Raw genomic sequence first — 23102 nt, 5'->3', positions numbered from 1 at the left:
GCAGGACAACCTGGGGTGCGATTCAGTAATTAACATTTTTAACCAGCTCTTCATGTGAACCTAACGCAGTATGTTTGAGGAAAACAGAGAAATACTTGCCTTTGGGACAAGTAACTTTCTTTTTTTTTAAATTTTTTTCTCAGCTGTTTATCTTCCACCATATGCTACCAGGCTCCATTAATTTTATTCCATTTTATTGATTAATTAATTTTGCCTTTAATAACTCTTTATTTTGTGTGTGCGGTAAAAACATTTGATGTGAACTCTACTCTCGACAAATTTCTAAGTGTATAACACAGTACTGTCCACAACTTTGTACAGCGGATCTCTAGAATTTAATCATCCGGTGTTAACTGAAACTTCCCCCTCTTGGGATTCCCCTGAATGTTTTGGTCTTGTAGCTTTGGTAATTCAATTCTTTTTTTTTTTTTAATGAAGTATAGTTGATTTACAATGTTGTATTAGTTTCTGGCGTACAGCACAATGATTCATTCATACATATATATATTCTTTTTTCATATTCTTTTCCACTGTAGATTACTGCAAGCCATTGAATAGAGTTCCCTGATATCTCAACACTTGAAGGTTATATTGTATATGGGACTACTGAAATGCATATATTCTGGCCCAATTTACTCTACCCAATTAATCTTTCTGAAAGATTTTCCTCCAAGTGTGAATTCAAAGTTAATCTGAACCCTCACAGACATAGAAAACAAACATGGTTACCGGGGGGCAAGAGGGTGGGAAGGAATAAATTGGGAGCTTGAGATTTGCAGATATTAACTACTGAATATAAAATAGAAAAACAACAATTTTCTTCTATATAGCACAGGGAACTATATTCATAACCTCGTAGTAACCTATAATGAAAAAATCTAAAAATGAATATATGTATGTACATGCATGACTGGAACACAATGCTGTACACCAGAAATTGACAAAACATTGTAAACTGACTATACTTCAATTAAAAAATAATAAAAAGAAAAAGAAAATTTAAAAAAATTAATCTGAATGCTAATCAGTCATGTAACATGAAGCACTGAGGGAAATTAATAAAGAAGAAAAAGGAAGAGTTGATTTTCATCAGGCCATTTGGTGGGAGGTGCTGGTGAAACACATGCTAAACGTACCATGGAAATTGCTTGACTTCAAGTTGCATTTGCCTTCATTGAAAATGTCAGCACAGCACTGTCAGAGGGATTACTGAAGAGCAGGACACGCTGGGCACAGCCTGCCAGGGGCTCTTCTGTGTCTTGTGTATCTGATTCACAGCGCAAGGTTTCCTTTTTGGTTTCCTCATGTGCAGACCTGCGCGTGTGGTCACTAACCATTTACCGGAGGGAAGTGATTACAGCTAAAAATAAAATATAGCAAATCTGGGGGAGAGGCTAGGGTTTCAGCTCTGGACTCTGAGAAGTTGTCAACAGTCTGCTGTTAAAACTAAATATACGAAGGATAAATGGAGTCTTTTAATTGCTTTGCTTAACTCTGTGGTGTGCTGAACGATTACTTGCAGTGTTGGCCCAGTTGAGACAGAATTCAGAGTCATATGGGGCGATTCAATAACTCTGAATATTAAAATCTGGAAGCTATTAAGGATTATTTATTTTACATTCTGTCATAAGTTTTACTTTTATATTGTGATTATGAGATAAGGCAGATTTGCATATTTTCAGGCTGCACATAAATAATTTGAATATGGCCTTTTCAACTAGTTGTCAAAAGACGTATGGGAAGAGAGTTGTATGAACGAATCCACGTTGCACAGACCATCTCAAACTTGCTATACTCCGTTTCTTAAAACTTTCCTCTATAACAGAAGCTTATGTGTCAAATAATTAAAGGTTCCTCTTTGTCTACTTTTCTAAAGCCAAAGTACTGAGTTATCATCAAAAGTAATAAAAACAGAAAACAGGGCAAGAAAGAGCAGCAAAACCAGCCAGACTTAGTAAAGAGAGACGTGATTGAATGTCATTTCTTTCACTTATGATAGTAAAACTTCAGGTTCAATTTCTTGATGGAATTAATTATCAATGGAGGTCTCCAACTATAAATATACACCCTTTTAAACTAGTTTTCTACTGAGTATAAGGAAAAACTATTCTGAAATTTGGCTTTTACTAACTGACACACACTGCACTCTTTTTTTGTTGTTGTTCTTTTTTTTTTTAATGGAAGTATGGTCAGTTTACAATGCTGGGTCAATTTCCGGTGTACAGTATAATGTTTCAGTCACATACACATACATATATCTCTTTTTGTATTTTTTTCATTATCAGTTATGACAAGATATTGAATATAGTTCCCTGTGCTATGCAGTAGAAATTTGTTCTTTATCTATTTTATATATAGTAGTTTGTGATCTACAAATCTCAGACTCCCAATTTACCCCTTCTCACCTCCTTTCCCCCTGGTAACCACAAGTTTGTTTTCTATGTCTGTGAGTCTGTTTCTGTTTTGTAAATATGTTCATTTGTGTCTCTTTTTTTTTTTTCGATTTCACATATGAATAATATCATATGGTATTTTTCTTTCTCTTTCTGGCTTACTTCACTTAGAATGATGATCTCCAGGTCCATCCATGTTGCTGAAAATGGCATTATTTTATTCTTTTTTATGGCCGAGTAGTATTCCTTTATATAAATATACCACAGCTTCTTTATTCAGTTGTCTGTTGATGGACATTCAGGTTGTTTCCATGTCTTGGCTATTGTAAATAGTGCTGCTATGAACACTGGGGTGCTTATATCTTTTTGAGTTCGCCCAGGAGTGGGATTGCTGGATCATCAGATGTATTTTTTTTTTCAATTTCACATATGGATGAATATCATATGGTATTTTTCTTTCTCAATACATGGTAGATGTATTTTTAGTTTTTTGAGGAATCTCCACACTGTTTTCCATAATGGCTGCACCAAACTACATTCCCACCAACAGACATGCTGTACTCTTAAACTCAGGGCGGAACATATGCTGTCAGATAGAGAAATTTATTTTGTGTTTTGAAGAATTCCTTATTTTTAATATGGTAACATCTAAGAACCCTACTACTGGCAAATGTAGTTTGTAACTGGTGAATTTTTAAAGTTAGGGAAAGCTTCACAATTATTAAATAAAGATTATAGCTCTTAACCAGGTATTCTCCTTCAGAGGGACAGCTTTGGATGAAAAAAATAAGTATTGGATGGAGGGTACAGCTAAGTTGTAGAGTGTGTGCTTAGCATGCATGAGGTCCTCGGTTCAACTCCCAGTACCTCCACTAAAAAATAAATAATTAAACCTAATTACACCCCCAAAATAAAAAATAAATTAAAAACAAATAAGCAGTGAAGTTTCTGTGACAGCTCATTACCTCTTTTAACTAGCTGGGTTCCCATTTTTTTTCTCTTGTTTTGTGACTTTTCCAGATTTCTTTTGTTACGTTCTGGTCCAACTGTTCATTACCTACTTTTGTTAACCACTGTATTTCTACCAACCTGTAATATTTAATCAGAGCTATTATCAAAGTCTGAAGTGTACAGGATCCTGAGGGGCACTAGTAATTAAATGAAAGGGGTCTGTCAACAGGAAGTCTGTCAGCACTTAAAAAAGTGCAAAACATCAAAAGGCTCTTATTTTGATCCATTTATGAAAAGAAAGCAAACTAGTTCTCTGTCTATGGTAAATTGCTGCTGTTCATCTTCCCCACCGCTAATCTTGAGACAAATGTTGTGTTATGAGTTTTGTCACTAAAGGAACAGAAAACAATTTTCCCTTATGCATGTTAGAAGACAAGAGCGCTACCTGTCAGATGGCCCTCATCAAAAAACCACAAGTAGCAAATGCTGGCGAGGATGTGGAGAAAAGGGAACCCTCCTACATTGCTGGTGGGAATGTAAGCTGGTGCAGCCACTGGCAAAAATAGTATGGAGGTTCCTCAAAAACAAAACAAAATAGTATGGGCGTTCTAAAAATAGAACTACCATACGACCTGGCAGTCCCACTCCTGGGTATATATCTGAATAAAACAAAAACACTAATTTGAAAAGATACATGCACCCCAGTGTTAGTGACAATATCATTAACAATACCAAAGACATGGAAGCAACCTAAATGTCCATTGATAGATGACTGGATAAAGAAGTTGTGGTATATTTATACAGTGGAATACTACTCAGCCATAAAAAAGAATAAAATAATGCCATTTGCAGCATCCTGGATGAACTTGGAGGGCATTATTCTAAGTGAAATAAGTCAGACAGAGAAAGACAAACTCTGTAAGATATCACTTATATGTGATCTAAAAAGATACAACAAACTAGTGAATATAACAAAAAAGAAGCAGACTCACAGATGTAAAGAACAATCTAGTGGTTACCAGTGGGGAGAGGGAAGGTGGGGCAATATAGGCATGGGGGTTAAGAGGTACAAACTATCATGTATAAAATAAGCTATAAGAATATATTGTACAACACTGCGAATATAGCCAATATTTTATAATAACTCTAAATGGAGTATTATCTGTAAAGCTATTGAACCACTGTGTTATCCACCTGAAACTAACATAATATTATACATCAACTATGTCTCAATGGAAAAAAAAAGAATGATAAATAGAATGTCTATGGAACTAGGCAGATTTGACTGTGATTTTACAGGTAATAATAATTCCATTATATATCATGTGTACTCCTGAGGATATGAAGAAATGGAAAAAATAAATCAGGAAAAATGGACAATAGAGAGAAACATTGAAATTTCTCAGACTATAGCCGTTGTCCCTCTTCCCATGTCCCCTCACTCCCTGTGTGACCCATCCATCCCTGTGGACTTTAAATATGATGGACACGTCAACCATTTGCAAATTTACTCCACAGCCTGAACCTCTCTTCTGAGTTCCATACCCATATTTCTTTCTCTCTTTCTCTTTTAATCGAAGTATAGTCAGTTTACAATGTGTCGATTTCTGGTGCACAGCATCATGTTTCAGTCATACGACGGCACCTTGAACTTAACATTTGTAAGCCTTCTCTCTTCCATCACGGATTACTTTACTCCTGGTCCAATCTCCTTTTCTCCCTCCAGTGGGATTCATTTCAGTAAACTAAACTTTTAGTCGGCCGAACCAGCCAACTCTCCCTCCTGCCTCTGTTCAATCCGTTATCACATCCTATTGATTCTTGTATCTCAAGTCCTGTATGTCAACTCCATCCCCCTTTTCCATCGTCCCTGTCACCTCCTTAGTCCAAGCTACCACCATATCTGGCCTCAGAGTATGAGCTTTCAAGTAAGGTTGCCAGATAAAGTACCGGCCACCCAATTAAGTTTGAAGCTGGATAAATAATGAAAACATTTTCGCATGCCTATGTTCCAGGCATTGCATCAGAAATACTTACACTAAAAATAGTTTTGTTACTTATCTGACATTCACATTTCATTGGGTATCTGTGTTTTTACTTGCTGTATTTGGCAAGCCTTTGTGGTGGAAGGGAGGAGGGGAGGTTTTATTACATAGCGTTGTCAGGGAAGGCTGCCCTCCTGTGGGGACAGTTAAGCAGAGACATGAAGGCAGTGAGAAGGGGAGGCATGTGATCACTGGGGAAGCAGCACATCCCAAGGTCCTGAGGCCAGGGGATGCATGACATATGGTTGAAATAACAAGGAAGACCAGGAGACTGGAGTCCAGTGGGTGTGGAGAGGGCCAATGAGGGGCACGTACTGCTCCAAAGTGGACGTGTGCTTTGTGTGTTCTTAAAATCTGATTTCTAAGTCTGCAGGGTCAAAGGCTAGAGCTTGGACTCTGGTAAATTCAGCAAAGCAATAAAAACTGCCCTGTAAGACCTCTTAGGAGACAGTCAAACCTTGACCTCTAGGATTGTGAACGGGTAGGCTTCTGAATTTATATCTTCCTGTGTCATATCATCCCTAAAGACCTCTCAACAAGCCTTAATTCACAGTTAATTTTATGCTGTAATATTGTGTTATTGATAACACATTTACTTAAGTACGGATGTGTGGAAACACATAGAGTGAGCAAAGTTAAAATATAAATTGTATGTTCCCTAGACAAATTCTGTATTTCCTTTCTTTGCAACCAGTGAAGTGGTGTATTTATAGCTTAACACTGAGAACCTTCTACAGGTGTAAAGATGTCCTACAACATGTTTGCATTTATTTTCCAGGGTGCCTCTCGTTTTAGCTTTTCCCTTTGTCTTTGTGCTGCATGAGAAATGACCTCACCTCTTGGTTTCTCCTAAGGCCAGAGGCCTCTGGAGCCATGGAGAGTCCACTTTGTATATGAGCATCAGCAAAATACACACATCTTTTAGGTCTTTGGTCAGTTGGAAACAATGAAAAGTTCAAAAAATGGATTTTAACTGCTCTGGGCTTTTTAGCTATTTGAGAAGAGAAAGACAAAATCCAACAGTCCGTCAGTGAACACTAGATTAAACTGAAGAATTTTACGAGTGGGTTCAGAAATAACAGAACAATGATAGGAAAAATGCGTTTCAAAAGACATGTGATATGGGAGGGGGGAGGGTATAGCTCAGTGGTAGAGTGATTGCTTAGCGTGCTTGAGGTCCCGGGCTCAATCCTCAGTACCCCCATTAAAAAGTAAAATAACATCAATCAATCAATAAACCTAACTACCTCCCTAAAAAGAATTAAAAAAAACAAAGACATGTAATTTAATCTCAAGACTAGAATGCTTTACAGTATACTAGGAGGCCCAGGCAGCAGGTGAGAACATAGCTTAAGGATTTAGAGATTAAGGACCAAGTGTTTTTTTAAATTTAAGTGCATGTTTCAAACTGAGAGTGGAGACAAAATTATTTCTACTAAAGCATGAGGACAGTATCCCAGGTGCTCTATTATTTTGTTTAGAACATGGTTTCAAGAAGCATGTTTGACACAGAGAAAAAGATGTTGGAGAGAAAGGGAACGGATTTTATTTCAACTTTGCCACTGAGTCACTGTGTGATCTGGGTGAAAGTCACATAGCGTCTCTTGAATGATTTGTTCTTAGGTCCTTAGGATTCTAATCTTTACAGGGAGAGAAGGAAAAAAATATTTTTTTAAATGTTTTTAATTTTTGGTAAATAAGCTAGATAAAATCTAGATAATCTCCCCCAAATCTGACCTAGCTTCCTTCCTTCCTGGTCCCTTTGTCCCCCGTCAGTATCCTTCCAACCCCATATAAGCCACTCAAATCCTACAAGCCACGTCAGGAGGAAAGTGGGTCTGACAATCACGAACAATGTCTTAGCTTGAATTTGTCAAAAACACTGGCGTTTGTGTTTCAAGAGGTCTGTTGATTAAGGTCCCCGAAGTAGTGCATCTTTTGTGCTGGAATCTTAGTACTTTTGAAAGGTTCCCAAGAGCCTTTGAAATGACACTGCTGCTGGGATGCTCCCATGTACCTGACAGGATGCTTATCAGTAGTTCTTCAAGATACACTCATGTTTATGCAAAAAGTATGCTTTATTTATATTAAAATGTATGTGTCAATACTGAAAGAAATTCACATATCCAACCATTGCTAGCCACTTCGATTGTGTTGCTGTTTCAATGCAGCGGACCGTAAGACTCATGCATTCAGTTTGCTGTGCCTTGAATCTTACCCCCAAATAATTAACACTTAGTTTTCATTTGTTTTCTTCAGCTTTTCACAGCATAGTGCATATTCAAAAGATATAAAGCTGTACTTGGTTTTCATAAACTAAAGACTTTGGTGAAGAAATACTTTCATAAACATTGCTGGAAATGCTCAGTTTTATTCACTTCACAGTGACGGGTTTATTACTTGGACACCATCGTATATTCATTAAGTTCTCACAAGAATTTAAATAAGATATATACTGTTTCCACCTTGGCAACAGGCCAGCATACTTTCTGCTCTTTATCTGTGTGTCATAGTTGGAAGTTCCTCCTTCTGTCTGGGCATTTGCTTTGACGGTCACCTATTGGACCTTCCCTACATATGTGGTGAAGAATTTAAAGTTAACCTTGTTGATTACAGTCATATAGTCATTTAAAGTCATTATAAAAATTTAATCTGAATTTCAGAGTTTTGTTGTGCAAGAGAATCATTTTTAGCTTAAAATATTTTTCTCATAGACATGCTATTTTTCTTTGAGGTCATCAAATCTTAGGTGCACAGTGCAATGAATTTTTGCATTTGTATTTATACATCTGTGAAACTGCCACTCAGATCAAAATATAGAAAATTTCCAGAATCCCAGAAGGCTTTCTTGTATCCACTCCCAACTGACACCCTGTCAGGGGAACCAGTACTTTGATATAGATGAGTCATACAATCTCTTGAGCTGCATGTAAATGGAATTATGCAGTTTGGGAATGATATTTTTTTCCACTTAATATTATATCTATGAGATTCCTCCAGGTTGTTGCAGGTAGCAGTCGTTCATCCTTTTTTATTGCTACCATTTTCCGTTGTATATACCACAGTTTGTCCATTTATCCCCTGTTGTCAGTGAACATTTGGGTTGTTCCTGGTGTCAGATTATTATGAGTCATGCTGCAAGGAATAGTCTCTTCTAAAAGAGCCATTACACCCATTCTTGTACTCATTTCTCTTGGGTCATTGGATTTCCAGGTCAAAGAGTTCATGAATATTTAGCTTTAGTCAGTGCTGCCAAATAGTTTTCTGAAGTGGTTGTGCTAACTTCCACTCCCACAAGCAACTCACTCCACATCCTCATCCGTGCTGTGTGTTTTCAGTGCTTTAATTTTTAGCCATTCAGTGCTATCTCATTGTGGTTTTACTGCACAACTCCCTGATGACTAATGATGTTGGGCACCTTTTCATGTGTGGGTTGGCAATTTGGACATTTTCTTTTGTGAAGTGCTTATTAGATTATTTTTGGGGGCACATTTTTGAAATAAGGTTTTTAATCTTTTTCTCATTGATTTGTGAGAACTCTTTGTATGCTCTGGAGACAATGTTTTATTGGCTATATGTATTGTAATAGTCTGTGACTAGCCTTTTCACTCTTTTAATGTTGCCTTTTGATTGTTCAGATTTTAATTTTAATGTAGTCCCATTTATCAATCTTTTATAATTAGTGCTTTCTCTGTCCCTATCAAGAAATCTTTCTACTCCAAGTTCGTAAAGATTTCATGTCTTTCTGTAGTCCTTTATCATTTTACCTTTTATGTTTAGATCTAAGATCATCTGTCATTAATTTCTGTTGGTGGTGTGAGCTAAGGGTCAAGTTTCAGTGTTTTTCTATATGGACATTCAGTGGACCCAAAATCGTTGATTGAAGAGACAATCCTTTTCCCATTGAGTTGCAGTGGCCCTTTCGTGGTAAATAAGGAGACCATCTGTGTACAGATCTCTGTTTGAACTATCTCTTCCATTGGTCTAGTTATCTATATGAGCACCAACAGCTGGGTATAAAAATCCCCTGTGTCTGATCGCGTGCGTTCTCCAGCTTCTTCCTCTTCAGTTTTGCCTTAGCTATTCTAGTTGTTTGGGAGTTATATATCAATTTGAGGATCAGCTTGTCAGTTCTCACATATACACAGTCACAAACACACATGCACAGCCTGTTGGAATGTTCACTGGTATTGCACTAAAACTAGAGATAAAATTAAGAATTGATGTCTTAACAATATTGAGTCTTCCAGTCCAAATACTTGGTTAATCCATTCAGTTACTTAGGCTTTTATTTCTGTCTGAAACTTTCTATAGTTTTCAGTGCCAGAGATCTCAATGAGGTGTTTGGTTTTTATAAAAACAATTATGAACTCAGATTACAAAATGGGTATGATTTCAATTTTCTCCAAAAAAAAAAAAAAGAGTAATGTTTACAAATTTTCCAGCTTTATTATTATTATTTAGGACCTGCAATCATGTTCAGATCTCTGAGAGAGGAATTTCCAAAGTAGCTAAGTAATGTCTAAAATTATTCAGTGCTGTAATTTTAATTGTGTATATTGCAGCTTTTAGATCTGATTAAGTGGTAGCATGATTGATAATCTGATTTATTCTTCTAGTTAAATATAGTAAGCTGATGCCCTGTCACCACCCCTGAGGTCTGGGCTACATTTGTTAAATGAAATGCTGAGAAGCTGAACAGTTAACTTGGAGAACTGGTAGTTTCCACTTTCCACAGAGCAGGAGAGCAATTTGGTTTTCAGCAGTTTATCTCCTCTCTGTAATAAAACCTTCAACATCATTAACCAAAATATAATTTTTAGATGTGGAAGATTAAGCTTGTGATTGCATGACACCAAAATTGTGCATCAATTTTGCTTAAGAATCTTCCAGTTGTACAGTTACCCTGGGATATTCTAAAATTTTGCTGCAATTTTGTCTGAATTGGCGATAAACTTCCCAGAATCAAGACCAATTTAAATTTAAACATATCCCAGATAATAAAAAAATTAGTATATGCATGAACATTACCATATTAGTGTGTTGTGGTGGTATCAAATGCATAATCACTGTGAGCGGAGGCTAACTTTGTCTTCTATTTCTTTGAATATCATTAATTGCCTTAGCACATCGTTAATTTGTTCTCAGTAATTTTTGTCTCGTTCTTTGGTCATTATAGGCCACTTCTGTGTGGCAGAGGTCTTCACTTTGGCTTTGTATTTTTATTTTAAAATGACTTCCCTTTGTGTCGCTGCCTTAATCAGTTCAGACTGCTCTAACAAGTATACCACAGGATTGGTGGCTTAAACAACAGATGTGTATGTCACACGGCTCTGGAGGCTCAGACATCTGAGGTCAGGTGCCCAGAGCCAAGTTCTGGTGATGCCCTCCTCCTCGCTGCCTCACAAGGCAGAGAGAGAGAAAGAGCTCCTGTTTCTCCATCCCCTTATAAGGATATCAGTTCCATTGCAAAAGCTCCACCCTCTATGACCTCATCCAAACCTGATCACCTCCCAAAGGCTCACCTCCAAATACCATCGCAATAGGATTAAGACTTAAGCATATGTATTTTTTTGGAGGATACATTTTGTCCACAGTAGTCCCCTTCTGCTCTAAAGTTTAATATCACCTAATACCAAAACCTGAATCAAAGTTCTGTTTAAATAGTAGTAGGTCACTGCATTTATTTATTTATTTAATTGAAATATAGTCAGTTTACAATGTTATGTCAGTTTCTGGTGTACAGCAGAATGTTCCAGTCATACATAAACATATATATATCCCTTTTCATATTCTTTTTCATTATAGGTTACTACAAGATAGTGAATATAGTTCCCTGTGCTCTACAGAAGACACTTGTTCATCTATTTTATACATAGTAGTTAGTATTTGCAAATCTCCAACTCCCAGTTTATCCCTTCCCACTCTCTTCTCCCCAGTAACCATAAGTTTAGTTTTCTATGTCTGTGAGTCTGTTTCTGTTTTGTAAATAAGTTCATTTGTTTTTTGGGTTTCTTTTTTAGATTCCACATATAAGTGATATCATATCATTTTTCTGTCTTACTGTCACTTAGAATGATGATCTCCATGTCCATCCATGTTGCTGCAAGTTCACTGCATTTAATATTAGACTATACCTTGAATATGAATATTTAATAATACTAAAGCTAGCTCATTTCCTAATGTCAAGTATACAGCAACTATTAGAACATTAGATTAATGATAATTGTAACTGTGTAACACTGACACGCATTCCCTGTGTACCAGGGACTGTTCTGAACAACTTCACATATATTATCACATACAATCCTCACGAACACACTATGAGGTGGGTAATACTCTATCCTTATTAAAAAGAAATTTAATAAAATGGTTTAATTTATTTCCATCTTATCTTTCACTTCTGATTGTATTGTATGATTCAAATTTACTTGAAAAAACTAATGGAAAGTGTAGTGAAAATCCTCAATACTTTTTTCTTGTAATAGAAAAGCAATGTCCTCTACTGAGAACAGAGGGACATCAGTTTACAGAAGACAACAGAGACAAACTGGAAGTTTCAGGTAAGCATTATAATCCTTTACAAAGAAGCATTTTTAGGTAAAATTATCACCAAACATGTGATATACTGTGGGTGACTCTGTGACACTGTAATTTAAGATGATAACACCAATGTTAAAAAAATTGAAAGCAAGGGAGATGGATGATGTACAAAAAATGCTGAGAGCAGTTATGTATTGTTTAACCTAAGACCACCAACAACTCGCCCTCTTGGAAAACAAAAGTTATTTAAAATCATAAAAGTTGTATACACTGTAGAAATTTTGAATGGAGGAAAATGCATGAGAAAGAAGATCTCACTACCCAAACATGAATCCCGTGTTGCTATAACATTCCTTCCTTCCTCCCTTCCTTCTTCCTTCCTTCCTTCCTTTCTTTTTCTCATTTTTCCATTGATCCTCCATTTTCTCTCCCCCCAACCCGTCATGCACACATAATCATAATACATATGCTGCTTTTGAAATCCAAGCGTTTCCCCACATCAACATACATTTTTCTAAAGCATGATTTTTTTAAAGGGCTGCTTAGCTATCAATTGAATGGCTGTATTTTTTTTTGCTTAACTAGTTTTCTATCTTAGAAAATCAGAGTTGCTACAATAAACTACTCTGATTATTCATTTAGAATAACTCCTGCATCAAAGAAAATTAATATTTGAATGTTTGGAAACATATTTCATCCTCCTGTATCCTAAACAGAGGAAAATGAAATAAAGTTTGCTAATCCTGAGCAGCAGGATTTGGCTTCAAATCAATTGGTCCACAGATAAGGACTGCAAAAAAAATCCTATTTAAAAATCAGTAAAATATCTCTATGTGATAACTAAATTTAGTAAAACTGCTGGATTAAATCACTTCTCACACTTCACAGGTTTCGACCTAGGTGAGAGCTTCTCTCTGAGACGTGTGTTTTGTGAAGGTGATAAAACCTGCTTCAAATTGGGAAGTTCGCTTCTTATTAGAGACACCATGTAAGTAACAGAGCTTTTCTTTACCATATAGTATCCTACTATGTGAACTAATTTCTAAAGAGATTTCAAATAATTTGTTGAAAAATGAAAAGTCTTCTCAATAGAGTCATACTCGCCTGAGTGCAGTGGTAAATGTGCTGTTTGTATAGTTGTGGTTTTCAGTCATCTTTGCAGACTAATCTTGTTCTATGGTGTAAATTTACATGTACAGACAGAGGCATAATCTTTAGGGAACAGTAATTAAATCCATTTTGAAGACATATTATTTATGTTGAAATAGACATAACCAAAAGTAGAGTTTAAAATATGAATTTTTAACACCAGACACAACATAGACTTAGAGACAAAAACCAGATTTTGTTACATGTTTCATGCATGTAGATAAGCTTCATGATAAACTAAAATCAAAGAACTTAGCCCTTATTATATATTCATTTTATACATTGTGTAAATGGTAAATAAAAACTTTTTTTTTGGTCTTGATACTCATTTCATTGCAAAATGGACTTAATGAAGGTTTTTTTTTGCAGCCGTTGGTTTGTTATCTTTATCATTCTTTTTTTTTCCTGATAAACATGGGATTAGAAAGAAAGAACCACTTGCCATTTAAATACTGACAACTGATCAGCAGTTATACAGGGCAATGATGATTCCCCATGTGGTTGACAGTACGTAATTGGAGGATGGGTAAAGAGTAATTCAGAAAGCTTGAGTCATCAGGAAGGCGGATATAGCATTTATGGTCATGACATTCAGCCGGCGTCCAAGAGGAACATTCTAATACGGGAATCCACTGCAATGAAAAAAAGCATCAAAATTCTGTTTGGTTTAAATGCAACACAGATGTTCTTGTGTGAAAACGTGTATGAATATTTTCCCTTCCCAATGGGTTGCCTAATATTTAAGTTACCGGGTGGTTGTTGAGAATCACAGCATTTGAATTCTCGAAGGGAAATAGCATTAATTATCTCGTTGCCTATCCTCAGATGCTCCGTATAAACCAAGTTACTAACTCACATTTTTTTTTTGAGAGAAGTTTCTTTTAACCTTCTGTTTTGTGATACTTTCAGTTTAGTGACATGGTTCCTTAAAAGTAAACTGCTCCTTAATTGGTAAGAAATCAGAGTGCTAAGGAAGAGGGTAATTTGATATCAGGGGGGTGTGACAGGCAATTGTCTGGTGGAGTATTTAGCAGATGTCACTGTACAGATCTGTGCTCTCCTGGGCGGCTTAAAAGCCTGTAGGTGGCTTCGCATGCAGGCGTTAAACCCTCAGGGCAGGACAGCTTCGGGTTTGGGTATTCATATGTAGTAAAGAAAAGTCAGTGTGTATCTCATGTATATTTCATACGCATTGGTTTAGATGTTTCTAAACTACTAATAGATAATTTTAATTAATGAATTTAAGAAAGGCAATAAATTCTCTTCCAAAAATTAAAATGCATTTTCGCTCTCACCTTCTTCCCTCTGTTTCTGGCCAGTTGACTAGTGGAGTGCACATCTTTTAAAATTCACTGAGCATGTATCTAAGACAACTCAGCTCATTTTAACTAGCTACATGGGAAAACTCGCTGCCCCATTTAGACACTGCCATTCCCTCTGCATATGCATGATAATAAATATTAGGCACGACTTGAATTGTATTTTCCGACCTTTGGATCTAAATCATCATGAGATTGCTGGGCAATCAACGTTAAGTGAACTCTCCGGCTCTGCACAGCAGAACCCTGGGAACTCCGCTACAGGAAACCGGAGAGTATCTGGTTAAGCCGACCAGCGAGTGTCAAGTAGCTTGGCTGATCTCCACTTACATCTCACTCAGGGAGCCAAGTGTGCTAGGATGCTCTTTTCGCACGATGCCATTTTGATTTTTCAATGAGACCGGAGTAAAGTTGCAGCTATTTATACATTTGCAGAATCAGCCTGGGAAGGGGCAGATGTTGTTTTATATGGAAATTGAGATTCTTTCTGGGTCTGAGCTTGTTTCTGTTGCTCTGGCATCTTCCAGGTGAGGTGTAGGAGCAGAGTTGTCTAACGAGTGTGTTGGTCAGATAACCACTGGGCACACTTAGTGCCTTGAACCTGGCTTAATGTGGGGACCCCAAAGACAGCTCTTGAAAGGGCCCTTCAGATGAACCTGTTGTCCCCCAGACGTGGCACAGGCTTAGGAGACATCTGAAGGGCTTTCCATGTTTGCTTTTATTTTCAATTCATGGCCATTCTTCAGTATTCCTTAGGGTAGCAAGTGGTAGGTATCTGGGGCTTTAAAAGATGTGAGGTAACATGCTACTTAGGTTTCTAGTTATCTTTTAAGAGGAAATTTCCTCAGCTTCTTGTGTCTGCACGTATCTCTGGTTGTGTGAAAGAAATAATTATTTCTACACATGTTGACAACAATATCCCAGATGATCATACTCTGATTATCCTTAAATTGTGTTTGAGCAATTATCAGGGCAAAATGGTGAAGTTTTGAGAGCAAATGTACACAAAACATGTATCTGGTATGAAGCACTTTATTTTCTTGGTTTTATATAGTTTTTATCTTTCATTAGTTGCTTCTATAGAAACATGTTTTTTAAAAATCAAAATGTCGTAGTAATTGAATAAATACATATAAAATGTAACAAAAATAAATTTCCTGATTTGTTATTGAATTCAAGGATGATAAAGAGCCTTATCTCTCAGAGTCTGTGATTGAGAGCTAATGTCTATCCAGAACATTGTGTTGAGAAGGATTCTGATGTCCTGTTGAGGTCTGCAGACTACAGCTCTGTGACCCATTAGCAAGAAAGGGGAGAAGGGAGTGCTCATATATGTTTCAGGTCTGTAACCTCTCTGATTCAGAAGGATTCCTGTGAGCTGGTGGCTTTTGCAGCTGAAACAGTTCCCATGGATGGAGGGAAAGGAGGCTACGTGTGAAAAAAATAATCAGCATAGATTAACTTTACTCAGATTTCATGAGCTGGGATAGTGTAGCTAGAAACGGTGGCATGATTGACAGATACAGTCCCCTTAGCTGTTTTTACAAACAAATAAATCTCCGGTGAAGAGGAGTTGTCACTCTGTCCCTTTCATTTAATTGGTGGTTGCTTTCTGGAAGCAAAGGGCTAGTTAGTTTCACGGCTTTACATGGGGGAAAAAAAAAGAGCTGATAAAGCTATTCTCATTTGTGTTTTATAATACATAATAATCCTTAGCAACTAGGAAACCCCAAATGATATGTTTAGAAGACATAACGAGTTTTCTTAGAAGATCTTCGAGTTTTCTGGACCTTAGCAGTTCCCTTGGAAATATTTCTAAATATGGGGACAGCTGCTATATACATTGCAGCATCGTCAGTCCCCGGCCTTTGCTACTGTTGAATGATTCACCCCACGGGCATGTCTTTTCTATGTGGACATTTACACCACCTTCAGATTTTTATTATTATAAAGAGCACTACAACATACAGGAAAGTTGTTCTTCTCTGTGTTCAGGATTATTTCCATAAGATCGATTTTTCAAAGTAGAATTACTAGTTCATTTTTAGAGATCTTGATATATAGCCTTCTGATTATGTCCCACTATCATCTTATCCATCTGTTCTGCATACTACCCACTCTCTTCAATAACATTAGACATTATCATTTAAAAATTTTATTAGAGTTTTTTGAAACTAAAAACTTATAAAATTACAAGTAAAAGTTGTAGCTTACTGTATTAAGTGTTTTACAAATAGATAAAAAATTTTTCTTCTGTATAACACAGGGAACTATATTCAATACCTTATAATAACTTTTAATGAAAAGAATATGAAAATGAATATATATATGTATATATATATATATGCATGACTGGGACATTATGCTGTTTACCAGAAATTGACACATTGTAACTGACTATATACTTCAATAAAAAAACTTTTTTAAGTGTTTTAGGGGTTCCCCAAATTTTCTTTCCTGCTAAGGGTGAATAAAAGGTAGCATTCAGTAAGTCACCAAAATGAATTCAGTCCAGTCCAGAGTTCACTGCTTCATGCAACATTTATTGAGCTTATTATGGACTGAGCACTTTAGTCAGCTCAGGAATTACACTGGTGGAAGCTTGTGGATCTAATCGTGCCTTCCTGGAGCCTGCTGGAGAGACACACAGTGCAAGGAAAACCTGTACTCTGCTCTTGCCTTGACCCAAGAAGAAACTGAGCCGTGTTCCTTCTATCATTCAAGCTTAGACTGCAGAGCTCAAATCTGACAGCTTCTCTCATAAAAACTAAACTTCCTTAAGCATCACACACAAGGCTGATTTTCAATGTTTTCATTCCTTTCCTCATAAGGGCCGGTCTTCTAACCAAGTTTCATTTTTATTGCTCTTCTTTGGGACCTCTCCAAGTTCTCAAAACCGGTTAAATTCTGAGGTCAAAATTATGTTCAGGACTCTGATACTGAAGTTTCGAATTGCTGAACATTTGGGGAGGATTACTTAATGATTCCATTCAACTATAGAGAATGACTGTTTATGTGTCCCTTGGGTTTTCATTTGGGGCATTCTATCATTTTGTAGATAGGAAGTTTCCCATAGAATGAAATGTGACTTAGTTAAAAAGTTGTCCAGCTGTTTATATGAGATTGACTGATGGCTACACATAATTCTGTTACTAAGTCCAAGCTCGTACTGCTCAGTGCATGACAGACCAATAAATCGAGTCGAGTTGTTGGGGAAAGGAATAGTGACTTTACTCAGAAAACCAGCAGACCAAAAAGACAGTAGACTAGTGCCCCAAAGAACCATCTCAACCAAGTTAGAATTCAGGCTCCTTTTATACTAAAAGGGGAAGGGGTGTGGTTGGCTGTTGCAAACTTCTTGGTGTTGGAATCCTTTGTTCTTGCAGCTGTCCATGTAGGTCAGGTCGCAGTGTTCTTGTAAACCTACAACAGGACAAATACTGTTTTCTGTTCTGCAACTTTTTATCTCTATGTGAATGGAAAAGTATTATACCCTTAAAGGTCAGAGCCTTAAAAATGGGATATCCTGTCTATTTCAGGCAATAAGTAACATTCTTTTAGTGATTAACTTGTAGCAAAAGTAATAGAATACAAAGGTTAAAGTAAAAGAAACAGATCCAATATGGAGTCAGATTTGTCCCTTCCTGTTACAATTCTTCCCTCATTGTATTTCCTTAACTATAGTTTGGCATACCAAGAATGTGAGGTGAGTCATTGTCATTCATTCTTTAGAGGAAAAGAAAAGTTTGATGGATTCAGTTACTAAATTCTTAAAATCATACAATTTAGCAAAATTTTATATTTTAGAAAAGAATTTTAAGAGTATCATCATACGGATTTTAAGAATGCATGGAAATATTTACTTCTGTATCATAACGATACAGAAAAAAATGAGGTGTGAGAGGGTGGCCAAGTCCCAGGTCCCAGGTGAGTCCCTGGGATGCACCCCATCAAGTGAAGGTCCTTGGCTTCATGCAGGAAAGAATTCAAGAGCAAGTCATAGTTGAGTGAAGGTAAATTTATTCAGAGAAATACCTACTCCATAGATAGAGTACAGGCTCCAGGGAGGCCATGAGGCATGGGAGTGGGTGTTTAGTTTAAAGTAAAAGTAGATCCACACTCCATAGACAGAGTGCGGGCCATTTCAGAAGGCTAGAGAGTGAGAGGCCGCAGGATGCGGTGTTGCTACTGTTACGGGCTTGGTAACTTCATATGTTGACAAGTGGGAGAATTATTCCACCTTCCTTGGGGAAGGGGCAGGGATTTCCCAGGACTTGGGCTGCCGCCCACTTTTGGGCCTCTTATAGTCAGCCTCCGAATGGTCATTCGTCCTGCTAATCTATTATAGTGAGTATATAACGAAGCTCAAGTTCTACTGGAAGTCAAATCTCCTGCCATCTTGGTCCTCAAGGTCTACTTGGAAGTTGAATCTTTCACCATTTTGATGCTAACTGCTGTGTCATTCTTTTAATGGTTGTGCCCTGCCCTCTCCCCTCCTGTCTCAATAAGAACCTATCTTATCTTTTTTCTAGAAGATTCAGGGATGTTAGCATGTTCCAATAATAAATTGCTTTATATTGAAGTCGCTACTTGGTGGTTCCCAACCATGGGAGTTCCCCACGTGAAACTGAAATTGGCCCCTGTGCAGGGAGATTGTCAAGGAGGGGCCGAGGAAGGAGGCAGACCACCCCAGATTGGCAGGTGGCTGGTTTACTGAGCAAGGGGACTTCCTTCCAAGGCTTGTCTTGGGTGGGGGCAGAACCGATAGATCTCTGCACTTGCCTGCCAGAATCATAGTTATATAGAAGCCTTAACCTCTATGTACCATCCAGATGGTCTCAGTCACTTTATTATCTCAGGCCTGCATCCTTGAAATGCTCCTAAAATGGAAACGGTGGACAGAACGTACTTCCCAAGGTCAGGGGAGGGGGTGAGGAGTCTCCCATCGCCCGGGTCCAGCTCACAGGTCAACTGGTGGTCACGACCTTTCAATGACCTCCCCCCGTACTTCTGAAATATAATATAATATGATCGACTTTCGGTTCAGTATTTCCATTTACCAGTTTTGGAAGCATTTGTCATTATCATCAATTTTAAGCAAGGTGTGATTTTCCTCCTTCAGATTTCATGTAATTCAGTATTTGGGGGAGAAAAGTAAAAACTGCCAGTAATTGATCATATGTTTATAGATTTTACAATATTAATATTAATTTTACTTTATTTTGGAAAGATCACTGAATGTATCTACCATCTTCACAAACATCCAAGTGTACAATATGTTATTCTGAGTATAGTTGCAGTGTTCTACAGCAGATCTCTAGAGTTTATCTCCTTTTTTATTATGACTAATTACATGTAAATGATCCTATCTTAAAATGTCCTTATGCCATTTACCTTGAGATTAATGAAGTACCAGTTAAATGTACTACTTAGGAGTCATAATAATGCAAATGTCATCATAGTAATAAAATTAAGGTGTCCTGTTTTGCTGAGTGCTTGGGCCAATTTGACAGGCATTCATTAATCCCCTGTTGGATGATATATTACATTTTTTTCTTTCTTCACTTGTTTTTTATCCTATGAATCAAACCTTATGAGGGACAGCAGAGATTTTACTTGGGGGTAGGTTATATGTAGGTATCTGTTGGTATCAGAGTGTGCACTGCAGGTTTTCAGAAGAGAAAAAGAAAGAAATCATGGAAGCACATACTTCCATCACCTTTAATCTTATTTGGCCCATAAACATGCCAGGAGGATTAATTAGTTATTAACCTTCAGTGGTTGCAAATGTACTGCTTTTTAATGGTTGGTAAACCTAAATTTAAGCATGACCTTAAATTTATGAACTAACCAGAGCATTGACTATAGTGATATAAAATGTGTTGTTAAACTCTTGCTTAAGAACAACTTTGTAACAACTTTATGGACTTTTTTGGTGTCTTGAGAGGACTCTATGTTTCACAAAATAGCCTTGGATAGTGTAAACCTCATTCTCAGACGCAGAATCAGATAGTAAGATACGATAATGATTTTGATGATCAACTTTGAAACGTTTGTTGATCAAAGAAGAATAATTATGTTAACTAATAAACCATTAATTTATGATCATTTCAGTTCTTTCACCTTAGCCCTCAAGGCTAATCGGAAAGTCAGCATGGTAGCCCAAAGGCTGCTTAACGTTATTCTGTGTGACTCACGTACTCTTGGAAGCAGCCTCGTCCATTGCCTCATTGTCGTCAGCACTTAGATTTCCTAAAATACATTTGCCAGATTAGGTTAAAGTTTTCATAATTTTATCTAAAAAAATAAATTCAAATAATTGACTTTAATGGTTCCTCTCACCATGGCCATCTCTGTGTAATTTGGAAGCCATCACAGGTCTAGGGAAACTCTTAAAGAACATGGGCACGTGTGAGGGTGCCGCGTAGAATTAACATCTGGTTGGTTGAATATGAGATTGAACTGACCAGACGTTTTGTCCCTAAGTTTTTCTCTTATTTGAACCATCTCGACTTCCGCTCTCTACCTCAGAACGTCTTTGCTTCAGCTGTTCTCTCCTGAGGCGAACCTCCTGTTTCCCAAGATTACCCCCTTCCCTTGTCCTCTTAGTCTTCCCCTTGTTAGCCCCCTCTAAGACCCCCATCCACCCCGATCCCCTGTGCCCTTCTGTTTTCAATGCCCCTCTCCTCAGTATCCCGGCTCTTAGTCTACAGATACACGCTTAGTCCTTCCCTGTTCTGGAAACGTTTCCGTTGACAGTCCCTTTTCCTCCCAGATCCTCACAGAAATCATGCGACTGGCCGCTTTCACTTCCTCACACGTCCCTCCGCCCGCTCGGACCTGACTAGGCCTCCTGGAACACTGTGGACATTTCTCTTTCCGAGCTGCTGGCGACCACTGTCCCACATCCAGTGCCAATGACCTAAGTGTTGCTGTGAACTGCCTTGTGCGCCCGTTTCTCTCTGTCCCGTCCCATCCGCCACTTCTGCCCTACTTCTCCTAGAAAGCTTAGTACACATCCTGCTTCGTACACACAACCCTCGCTATGTCCCTCAGGCAAATTCCTTTCTTTTATTGTGGTCCAATACACTTTTTTTTTAAACACCTTTATTGTGGTATGGTTCCTGTACAGTAAACTACACATATTTCAGATGTACAATTTGATGACTTCTGATAGCTGTATACACCAATGAAACCACCACCACAATCAAAATAGCTCACATTTCCATCACTCCCCAAGAGGTGCAAATTTTGAATTCCCAGTTTATCCCTTCCCACTCCTTTTACCCCGTGGTAACCATAAATTTGTTCTCTATGTCTGTGAGTCAGTTTCTGTTTTGTAGATAAGTTCATTTGTGTCCTTTTTTAAAGGTTCTACATATAAGTGATATCATATGGCATTTTTCTTTCTCTTTCTGACTTACTTCACTTAGAATGACAATCTCTAGGTCCATCCATGTTGCTGCAAATGGCATTATTCTATTCTTTTTTATGGCTAGTAGTATTCTGTTGTATCTATATACCACATCTTCTTTATCCAGTCATCTGTCAACTGACATTTGAGTTGTTTCAATGTCTTGGCTATTGTAAATAGTGCTGCTATGAACATTGGGATGCATATATCTTTTTGAATTAAGGTTCCCTCTGGATATATGCCCAGGAGTCAGATTCCTGAATCATATGGTACATCTATTTTTAGTCTTTTGAGGCATCTCCATATTGTCCTCCATAGTGGCTGCACCAAATGACATTCTCACCAACAGTATAGAAAAGTTCCTTTTTCTCCACACTCTCTCCAACATTTATCATCAGTGAACTTTTTAGTGATGGCCATTCTGACTGGTGTGAGGTGATATCTCACCACTACACTTCTAAACTATTTTTTATATGATGTGGATCTCATTCCAGCTCAGATAATCTAAATATTTCCAGGACTCATTAGTGTGTGGGTTCAAATCCTGTCATCCTAAGATCAAAGCCTGAATTATTATGAGTCCTACCTTCTACCTGAACGACTCTGGAACCTCAGGTGCCTCTGAAAGGCTACTCTTACGATTTCTGGGAGACCCATGAATGAGGCGCACATGCTCACATTCAAAAACAAGCAGACTTTTGTTCCTGTGTCCTAATCTCCTTGTCAGTGTGTGTCACCCCTGCCTTGGCTGTGAGTCCCCTCCATAAAAATGCTTCTCCCTGGGACCCAGCCAACCTCTATTCATGTCTGTTTATCCTCAGCTTTCCAGGGCTGAAGTTGCCCTGGGGCCTGTGGCTGAGCGGGGTGTGTGTGTGTGTGCTTCAGAGGGTGGCGGCGTGGGTTTAGTGACCCTCTCTCTACGTGTCCCATGGACCCCCAGGCAATGCTACTTAGGCAGAGTCTCACAGTGTATTTAACCAATATAATCCAGCCAATTCTTGGCACTCCTTCCTCTGTGGGCTCAAAAGCTTGGCCATGTGGCTCCTAGGCAGTCCTCTCTAATACCTTCACATCGACCATCTCTCTTCTAACTTGCCCGTGGTAAGACTGTAAGATTCCCTTTGCTTAGGACAGCTGTGTAGGAAGAAATATTTTGTGATATAGTCACCATTACTTCTTTTTTTTTTTTAAGGGGGACATTTATTTTTACTTCATTATTATTTTGAGGGTAATTGAGTTATTTATTTATTTTAATGGAGGGACTGGGGATTGAACCCAGGTCATGCAT

The 23102-nt window shown here is 37.8% G+C and overlaps 1 protein-coding gene across 1 annotated transcript in view; it reads left to right on the top strand.

Moving 5' to 3' along the window:
- The window catches only part of COL19A1 (collagen type XIX alpha 1 chain), a 323156-nt gene that overhangs the window by 13127 nt on the left and 286927 nt on the right, over window positions 1-23102 (top strand). Inside the window, 2 exon segments of the mRNA XM_032484458.1 lie at window positions 11878-11952; window positions 12821-12920. Coding sequence (XP_032340349.1) covers window positions 11878-11952; window positions 12821-12920 — 175 coding nt within the window.

Source organism: Camelus ferus, chromosome 8 (assembly GCF_009834535.1).
Source record: "Camelus ferus isolate YT-003-E chromosome 8, BCGSAC_Cfer_1.0, whole genome shotgun sequence".
NCBI lineage: Eukaryota > Metazoa > Chordata > Mammalia > Artiodactyla > Camelidae > Camelus > Camelus ferus.
Note: the sequence above shows the minus strand (reverse complement) of the source record. Positions and strands in the feature narration are given on the sequence as shown.